The following is a 9,948-nucleotide window of genomic DNA, read 5'->3' as shown; positions in this document are numbered from 1 at the left end:
GCTTGAAGACCCTGTAGCCATTCATCCTGCATAGCCGGTATACTGTGGGTGAAAATCCCCCTTCCTCTTCTGTCAGGCAGTGCTTGGAAAGATCTCAAAATTATTCAAAATCCCATGGCAGTTTTGAAAGATAACTGTGACTAACTTATGTAACTGGTCCATTTTTGGGGGAAAGCTGCAGTTTGCCATCCCGACCCTCCTTCAGCAGCTGGAGTTGAAGGGTAGAAGAGCTGTGTGTGTCTGGCACGCCACAGCGTTGCAGGGCTGCCTTGCAAATACTGCCTATTTCTTACAGAGAGGTTGAGTACTGTAAGCTGTTCCCCACCCAATCTGATTTTTTTATCTGTTTTAATGAGAAACGGGAACTTTAAAATTGGGTGTTAATAACAGCTAGAAGTCAGCTTCTCAAATCTTGTTACAATTTCCCTATTTTTGTTTTTTTGATTTGCAAAAGATGTTTTGGCAGGCAGGTCAGGAAAATTCAGGCTAGAAACGGTGAGCCAGATTCTTCTTTCGTTTACTCTTAAATATATATGCAGAATAACTCTGCAAATATTGGTGCAACGACTGTAGATTTACAGTACTTCGTAGAGGGTTGAAAACAGCCCAACGTTTCTTACATGTAGCAGATTGGATGGTTGTGTAGTCTTTACAGGGATAAGTGGTAAAGCATTGGATCCAGAAGTTAAATGACATGAAATGTTTTTTACAGACGGTGTTTGCAAAAAAGCAAAGAAGTTAAAAGTTGAAATGGGGGAAGACAAGGTGAAGTTTCAGGTGGGGGACCCAGCATTGCATATTAATAGATAAGATTGTGCATGAATACATGGATCTGCATGACAGACAAAACTGCAGACGGACTGTAGGACAGGGTCCTTATTTACTGTTCCTGTCTCTTTTCTCTTCTATTATTACTACGGAGCTCAGGAGCTCTCTTTGAATTATTAAAAGAGGGTGGAACGTTGTTGAATTTCTTTTTTTTTTTTCTTTTTTTTGCAAGTCTTACAATATTAGGTGTGTTGGGATTTTTTTTAAAGCCCCATCTTCTGGAATCTGGTGAGAATATTACCTTCCATTTAAAACAAACTGAGAATTAGAAATTTTCTAGTTCTCGTGCTTCTAGAATAAAGTTATGAAATACTTCCCAGATGTATGCATAAGGTTCAGACCAAAAGCCAGCTGATTTGTTGTCTCTCTAAAACATTTCATATTTTTAAGTTGGTCACAGTTTTTGAACATCCGGTTTGAAATCCTGAAGCTGTTTTCTCCTCTATCTGTTAGTACTTCAACGTGGATGTTCTTTGATCAGATGTTCCTGTTTTAAACTTTAAATGGAGGTTAAGGCTTTATCCATGCAAAAAAAGAACTAGTTTGTTTTAAAGTTAAACCACTTTTGGGGCAAATTAACATTTGAAGCTCCAGATTTTGTAAGACGTGTATCAGCCCCAGTACAGAAAAGCACTTTGAAGATGCTTTTTGAGTTTCCTAAAATAGGCATGTTTTCCCAAGTCCTGATTATCCTATTGATTATTCCCCCAAAAAGCAGCATGAATATGCACAATGCATGAATATTTTCAGTACGGGTAGGATTTCTTCAGGACATACGCAAGAACTATGTGTGTCTTAAAGCAAGTCATTAATTTCAAATACAGATGGAGCCTTTGTAGCTCTGAAGGTCTGCCGGTTCACGTCTGCCTGTATTTTTAAAATGGATATATATATATATATATTTATACTCAGAAGATGCCGACATCTTCACTGCTGCGATCTTTGTGTCTGCACACAGAGTTCTCTCCAGCTAAAAATACCGGTGGATGTTTAAGTTACAGCAGACTACCGATGTGGGCCTCATAATGGTAAAGCTCACCTGGTAGGAGTGAGCTGCAGAGCTGGTTGGCAAACGTGGCATGCTCTGCGATACTGAAGTACTGTCCAGGAATAATAGAGCTGATGCTGAGACACAGCCGAGTGGATGATTTCGGTTGATGCGGTCTGGCACTGCGGATGTAGTGAGAATTGTAGAGAGTACGAGTTGAGGACAAGGCACAGGGCTGAGAGTCAGGAGAGCAGAGTTATATTCCTGGTCCGTCGGAGCTCTGCGCTGGGCAAGCCAGTTGCCTGTTGACACAGCTGAGCTGTCCGGGCCAGCGTGGAAATTTTTAGCTGTTTGAAGAGCGCTTTGAGAGCTTCCCGAGGAAGGATTGCGGGAGATTGCTCTAGGTGGCACAGCATGAAGAGGTAACCTGGCTATGTCTGGTTTGGTTTTGTACAAGGAGGGTAATGTGCATTCCTTTTGAGGAGAATAAATTTAGAAAAGTTTCTGTTTCTTTCTTGTGTTAAAAATTCAAATCTTAACCACTCCAGTGGGTATAGAGCTAATAAAATGGTGGCATCACAAGAGCGGAGATTGTGTCAATGTACAAATTGGGACATCTGGTTTTCAGAGTACTGATGAAGTAATCTGAGGTGTGTCTACTTACAGGCATCACTTCTGCTTTCCTCCATGGGTTCACATTCCAGGTTAAGAAAGCTGTTTGTGTAAAATACAACCCGTGTACCTTTATTCCAGAGTAATAACGTCTGCGCACCTGAGCTAATCGGGAAGAACAGAGGTACCAAAAGCTTTAGCTGAGGCAGTTTAAACTGGCTATGAATACTTCATCCCCCTTTCCCCCTAGCCAATAGGCGGTTGAGGTATGCTTTAATTTTTTTCTGGATAAACTGAAGTAGGCCTCTCATAAAGAAAACCTAGGTGTCCGTACCGGGGAGGGGGGGCTGCACAGCTTTCAGTGTTGTTGTTTTAAATGCTGCTGCAAGTTTGTGTGTAGACAAGGCCCAAGAGAGTTATGGTGGAGCTATTAGAAGGGGAAGTGATTTTTTCTTAGACTGATTAAAATTCTTTGGGCTTTCTGTTTGTTTGTTTTTAAACACCTATTTAGCTTTTAATTAACATTTAAGAGAAAGGAAGCTGGTTAAATATTCAATACCTCCTCCCTTTCAATTAAGGTAGAACAGTACACAACGCATGATGAGGCCTCTGGGAAGTACGGAAAACTGGAGAAGAGCAGACTCCTGATTATCATTTTCAGGGGGACTGGAAAGGTGAAACCCATCTGATTATTACTACTGTTAACAATAATAATGTTGAGGCTTTTTTTGAACATCAGAAAGCGGTTTAAAAATGCAGTTATTCTTTAAAACTGTATATGCTGGGTTTTGCCGTATAATACCTTCAATTTTCCCATCCTGTTCTTTACTTCTTTCGGGGACAAGGATGGGGGATTTTCTAATAAGCCTTTTCGGTAGCTTAGTAGGGAAGCTGCAGGTGCTGGAGAAGTTATTCTTCATGCTACATGCCTTTATTTTCATTTTGATGCAGTTCTTTCAGTCCCGGCAGTTCGGCAGCCTCAAACCATACAGTGCCGAAAGCTCAATTGAGCAAGTGGCAAAAAGCTATGTTGCTGCCATGCTCTCTGCTAGGATCTAGTATCTTCTCCTTTTTCTTCCTTCCCCTTGAAAAATCCACTCACCTTCTGTCTGTGAGTCTGTTATCCCTCAAAGTTGCACAGAAAACGTTCAGAAAAGAATGCCTCAATGAAAGAAATTGTTTGGAAAAATATACTAGTATTTGTAATTCAATAAATACCATTCTTAAACTTAAATTCCTTCTTTTTGATTTTGTGTACTCTAATTTATCTAACAGAATACTTTTGTTAGCAGTCCTGTTTAAAACAGAATTGTTAACTAAAAAAAAAAAAAAAAAGACCATTTTACATTATGGAAACACCTCAAACCACTGCCCAAAAGGTGACGTATTTTTAAGCTTGCTATTTCTTTTAGTGTGGTGAGACAACTGACTTGTAGAAAATACTTTGTTTATATCAAATATAATACAAAAATGGGTTTTTTTAATCATTGTGTTACGTAAGCAGATTTTTAAAATGGAATTGTTGGCTCCAGATATCAGCTGTGTAAATGTATATGCCTGAATGAGTGGTTGCTTTTTTTTTTTTTTTTTTTTTTGTTAAGGAATGAAGAGCTATGCTAAAATGCATAGCTATTGGATAGGTTTCATACACTGTGACTTCAGGTTTTACTGGATATAAGAATGCATTGATTTCTAAAAACAGAAATAAATGTTTTCCAGAAAGATTTCTGACTGCATCTAAAACAAGACTTTCCAATTCAACTTTAAAATGAGCTTATTGTGATGACCTACTATCAAATGCATGGTGGCAGTACGAGTTTTTTAAGTAGCTGCTCTCTTACTTGTTGTGCGGTGACCTATTCAGTGCTATGGCTTTTTATTTAAAAAAAATCCCAAGGTATATTCTCCATGACTCTTTATTCCAAAGACATTAACACATGAGTGGCTTTACATGTATGTCTGTCTTGTGATTACTCATCAGTAGAGTTAATGATGTGTATTTACTGGCTGGACTAAAATAAGAATTAGTCCAATTAGTTCAGTAATTGGTTATTTACCAAATATTTTCTTAATTATTGAGAGTCCATTTCTACTTCAGCTGTAAATAACAGAAAATCTCCCATTAATTTCTGCTAAAGTGGTATTTTTTCTTTCAAAAACATTTTTTCATAGCTTTTTGTTTCTATTCATAGAAATTAGAGGAAAATTTCACAGTTCCAGAGGATAATGAAAATAATACCATCTGTCAGAAGGTTCATATTTTAAGTCAAACTGTCATCCAGGTGAACTTAACACCTTGTGAAGATGTATTTTATTTTATTTTATTTGTAAAGGAAAAAGACTGAAAGAAGTAGCATGTATATATCTGGAAATAGTGAAATTCTGTTATTTAGAAAATTCTTTACTACTGTATAATTAAAAGTTATGTGAGCAACCTAAGACAGAAGTCTCTGAATTGGTTGACCTCAGAGGTGTATCCTTTAGATTCAAATACCACTAATGTCAATTTTATCTCAGCTGGATATAAATTATATCCAGTTACAACAAGGCCATGCCATAGAGCTCTAGAACATGATAAAGTTAAAGAGCTGATGTAGGCAAAGAGGCTGCTGCAAAAAGGATTTTGCCTGTGGATATTGGAACAGGGTCCTTCCTGCCCAGCTAGATAGCATGGACTTCCCGTTGCGAGGAGAGGAGGTGAGACTGTAGGGAAGGCTCTACCCCTTTCTCAGCTTGCTCCTGGTCATTTTCCGATAAGAGCATCTTCAAGAGGGGCTAGAGGGAAAGCAGGGATCAGTTCAGCAGACAACATGCAAGAGGAACTAGCTCTCCTAGGTACTGAGGAGATATCGGGTCTTGTCTGCAGGAGGGGCCATGGTGTAGGTAGATACTTTACTAAACTAGAAGCAAATAAAAGTCTTGCAAATATTTGTGCTACACACCGAGAGATATGTAGATAAACCTCAATCTTACTCTTTCTGTATATTTTTTTCACTCCAGGTTCTCTGAAGCAGTTGGGTAGTAAGCACAATACTGATGAAAAGCAGTATCAGTAAATCAATAACTTTTTTCTTTTTCTTTTTTAAGGCGAACACACACAAGAAACAAATTCACCTCATTCACTGAAGAAGGATGTCGAAAACATGGGGAAAGGTAAAATAAATAAGGGCCTCTTACATTATAAAACTGCTTTGTTTTAATAGAATATGAGGATAATAGGGGGCACTTTTGTTCTGCACCATATTTTAAGCTTGTCAAGTAACATATGAATAATATATGGACCTTTGGGTGGATATAATTGAGATTAATGCATATATATCAATCAATACATGACACTGTAATATAATACTTTAAAATAATATATTACATTGATTTATATTCATGGCTTTCTGCACAAAATCTATTGTAGGTCTATGCAACACTTTTTTTTTTTTTTTATAACTGCTAAAATATTTTGTCTTACAGTAATGAATTGCTCTGCAACTGTTCTTTCAAGAATTATTTATACAGATTAGCAAAACCACTTTTCTTTTCTCTTTGTTAGAGGAACTCCAGAAGGTTTTGTTTGAACAGATCGACTTACGGAGGAGACTAGAACAGGAATTCCAGGTGTTGAAAGGAAATGCATCTTTCCCAGTCTTCAGTAAGACACTTATCTGTGGTTTTGGTGTTATTTGTGAGTGGTTGGTTGTTGTCAGATTGTTAAAATGGGAGAGGTATGTTCTCAGTTGTGTTGCCAGGATCTTTGGCTTAGTTCTGCTGAGGTTGATGGCACTTCTGCTGTGGCTTTTCAGGCTGCCCAGGAAGGTCTTTTGTAGGGAAAATCTGAAGGTAAATGTCTGTTTTGGTGTATAATTTACTGGGTTTGATAACATTGAATACAGTGAGTAGACAGAAACGTGTCTGGGGCTTCTTCAGGTACAGCGATGTCGGTGGTGGTCTTGACTAGCTTCTAGGAGGCTTTTGAAAACAAGGTACTTCATAGTCAACTTTAGACGGTTCTAGCTGATGCCGGAGAATTGATTTGGCTTGTGTTTAAGGAGTAGAAACACCTGTTTGGATTTTTGCTCTTGAGATGGGGTATTTGAGATGGCCCTTTCACCACGGCTGATGTGCGGGGTGCTGCTATCCAGGGGTGATGGAATGTGCTGGGCATGTGTTAAATTAAACGAAACAAAATGGACACTTAGAAGGGTTTTCGTGGAGCTGCCAGAAAGTTGAACTGCATACACAGGGATATGGAAAAAGACCTCTTGGTTGAGGCCTTTTGAATTACACTGGCAGCAACAGGGATAAGTGTGCTTCCAGGAGAAATCCCATGTACATCAGGACAAGGTAGAAGACACAGTAAGGGCTCTCCAATATGCAGTGAATGTAGTGTTGGAGAGCTGGAGTGATCAGCTCTCTCTGCCCATCTGTAACACAGCAGCACGCAGAGATCAGTACTGTCATGCAGGCTTCCCCATGCCTGGCTGTCACAGCTCTGCAGCTGCCTGCCCAGACAGCCCCCCATTTCAGTATTAAATGGAACCTAAAGGAAGAAGCATGTTTGAGCCCACCTTTTGCTTCTTCATGAAGTCTAAAAGAGCTCTGACGGTATCTCCATTCAATATTTTCCTAATGTCGATGTTGTGGGTTCTTTTTTAAACTCCGCTTTTAAAAACTCTCCCTTTTTGTCCCTGTTTTCCTGTGAGACCGTACGCGGATGGAGCACTGCGGAGTTACTTGACTCGCAGCAAGCCAAGATAGATAAGTTAAAACCTTCCCAGACTGACTGTCAGGCTCTTCTGCCATTTGCTAACTTAAATCCTGCATGACTGAAATGTCTGACCAGCACTCAACTCAAAATTCCCTCGTGTTGGTTTATCATAGTTTCTTGAAGAGTTCAGAAACTCTCTATTTTGTTAGTCCTCTGAGTTCCTTCATAAAAACTCCAGGGACAAAAACCAGTATTGCCAGTACCCCTGAGGTAAGTCAGTCAACCAAAACCCACTGCCGCAAGCTGAGGAATGTTGCACCTCCCTGCATTGCAGGAAAAGGTGGGAACACAGACAGCATTTTCCTATTATTTAAAGAAAACACATTTTTTTCCCCTTTCTGTAGCATCAGATAGAGTAAGTTCAGGGAAGGAAGGAAGTGCAAGGACTCTGGGAATGACTCCATCTTTGGCCCAAATATTGAAAGATGTAGACAGCTTCATAAATAAAGGAGAAGAGCCGCCTGAGGTGATACAGATATTAATGAAAGGAGGATAACCTCATCCTTCAGTATAAATTCAGTCATTACTTGGGTTTGGGAGTGAGGTAATTTTCAAATAATTTGTGTAGATCAAAACACTGATGTGTGGTATTGGCGAAATGGCATCTTGGAGTTTTGCCATTCAGGTCACTCATTTATCCTTTTGTTCTTCTACAGTAAAATTAATGCTCTGTCATTGCCATGTAAATAAACACTGCAATTAAACCACATGAAATATAATTCAAATAAAAGAAAAGAACATGTACGGCCGACCAAGGAAGTGGCAACTGTGTATGTCGGCTTGAAAAATATGTGGTTTCAGTGTACCACAAAGTAGTGGTCAATTTTCTTCAGGATTAAAATAGAAAACAGACAATGTGCTATAAACAATATATACAAGTGACCGTAAAACCTATTTACAGATTTAGATTTACCAAAAAAACCCCCTCCTCCACATATAATAACACAAGAAAAAGGATCTTTGTAAAGCAAGTAAGTGTAAAATCCAAGATAAGTGCGGTTTGTCCTCTAGAGCAGTATGTGTTCCAGCAAAAGAGATGGGGTCTGTTCCAGGCTCTTGCTGCTGAACGGGGCTGCTGGTTTAGGTCAGGTATTAGAAACTATTTGTTTTGCTAGGTTACCCAAGTTACTAACTGCTTGTGGTGGTGTTGGATAGGGAGGAGCTAGGGAGAGAAGTCTTTGGAGATCCAACTAGAGGAAAGTTGAGGTAAAATTAAAATTGTATTGATGGATTAATAATTTTTATTCATATTTTTTATATTGCTGTTGTACTTGAAAGCTGCAGATGAGGTTTTTCTTTGCATGTAAGGTCTCTCAATGCAGAGATCACTCGAAGAAAATAAAAAAGATCAGATCACTTGAAGAAAATGAAAGAATTTGCTGTCCTGATAGAAATATGAGCACCTGTGCATGATGACAGTGTGTTCTCCCAGAATCCTTCTCTGGTTTGTACCTTTGGTGTCGGCTGGCATGCATTTTGTCCAGCTGCATTTAACAGCGTGGTAATACAATGGCGGAAATGTAGTCTGGATAGTTAAAGTATTTAATTTTCTCTTAAGAAAACTATTTAAATATTCATATCTTTTCTCTTGGGTATTGCTCCTGGCTTTGTCTGTAAGCATTCAGACTCACATAAATGCTGCTGGAAAAGACTCTAAACTTACCATTAACACCTCATTTCCACTGTGAGCTTGGACATTTGCAGTGCAGGACTGAGCAAGATTTCTGAGCTATTTGTTCTGAGAGGTGATGAGCCTGTGAAGAGGCAGTCGGGAGGAAATTGTTGAGGAGAGAAGGAAAATGGCTCCATATAGCCTACTAGGAGTGAAACTGGAGGACCTACATAGTAGCTAGCGCAAATCTATCAGCCTTTGGTGACAAGACAGGAGATGGTATCCTTTTTATACTGCATGGCTCTTTTGGCTAGCAAGAAAGGAATTACAAACCTACTTTATTTCTGTCAGCTTCATTTTCTTGTCGAGTTGGAATAGAGGGAATAAGATGAAAAAAATCTGTGGGCATTTACTTGAAATCTGAAGAAATTAATTTAGGTATTATCATCATGTCCTTTTCTATGTGGTTGTGCTGGACTCCTGATGGTTTCAGCCTGACAAATTTTCTCACTCTTTCTTTGTTTCATTGCTATTTTCTTGTTGTCCTAAAGTGCCTCCTTGCCTTTTAAACAACTTTTGCTCATCATTCAGAGAGGGAAAAATTCTTGTGAGGAAGATGAGGACGAGCTCTGCCCCCTTGTACTTTCTTCTAGCCCCTTCCCATGTGAACACTTGACGGGGACACATCCCCTTTCCCCGCGGGCAAGGTACATCCTTCCTTTCCACTGTGTCATGCCATGGCTGTTCACTGCCTTCCTGCTCATGTTTTTGGGGTTGATAAGTCGTGGCGAGGCTGTGCAGTTGGTTTGGGAGTGGGTGAGCTCCCAGCACTGCAGCAGCACACAAAGTATTAATAGGAACCGCTCATTCTCACCTGGGCTCAAATCTTTCCATTGCAATTTAGGTATTTCTGTGAGTAGCATTACTGTGCTATCGAAGTATCCCACAGTCCTTTAATCCATTAATCCTCCCAATGCGCTTGGCAGATGAAGCAATGCTATTATTCCTGCTTTACTGGTATGAAAGGAGGCATCGAGAGACAGATGCAGAGAGTCCAGTAGAGCAGGTGTTGAACCCAGGCTTCCTGAGTCCTGGACTAGTGTCCCAGCAACCAACATGTCTATTTAACTCTTCTAATTGTTAGTGGTA

General features: G+C 39.5%; 1 protein-coding gene across 2 annotated transcripts in view; it reads left to right on the top strand.

The window, feature by feature from the left end:
- The window catches only part of SKOR2 (SKI family transcriptional corepressor 2), a 34,878-nt gene that overhangs the window by 12,366 nt on the left and 12,564 nt on the right, over positions 1 to 9,948 (top strand). For both annotated transcript variants that reach the window (XM_030005754.1, XM_030005755.1), the window contains exons 5-6: positions 5,516 to 5,581; positions 5,973 to 6,071. In XM_030005754.1, coding sequence (XP_029861614.1) covers positions 5,516 to 5,581; positions 5,973 to 6,071 — 165 coding nt within the window. The remainder of the gene's footprint in view (positions 1 to 5,515; positions 5,582 to 5,972; positions 6,072 to 9,948) is intronic.

The sequence above is a fragment of the Aquila chrysaetos genome, chromosome Z (assembly GCF_900496995.4).
Source record: "Aquila chrysaetos chrysaetos chromosome Z, bAquChr1.4, whole genome shotgun sequence".
NCBI lineage: Eukaryota > Metazoa > Chordata > Aves > Accipitriformes > Accipitridae > Aquila > Aquila chrysaetos.
The sequence above is the reverse complement of the archived record's forward strand: the minus strand, read 5'-3'. Positions and strand labels throughout refer to the sequence as shown.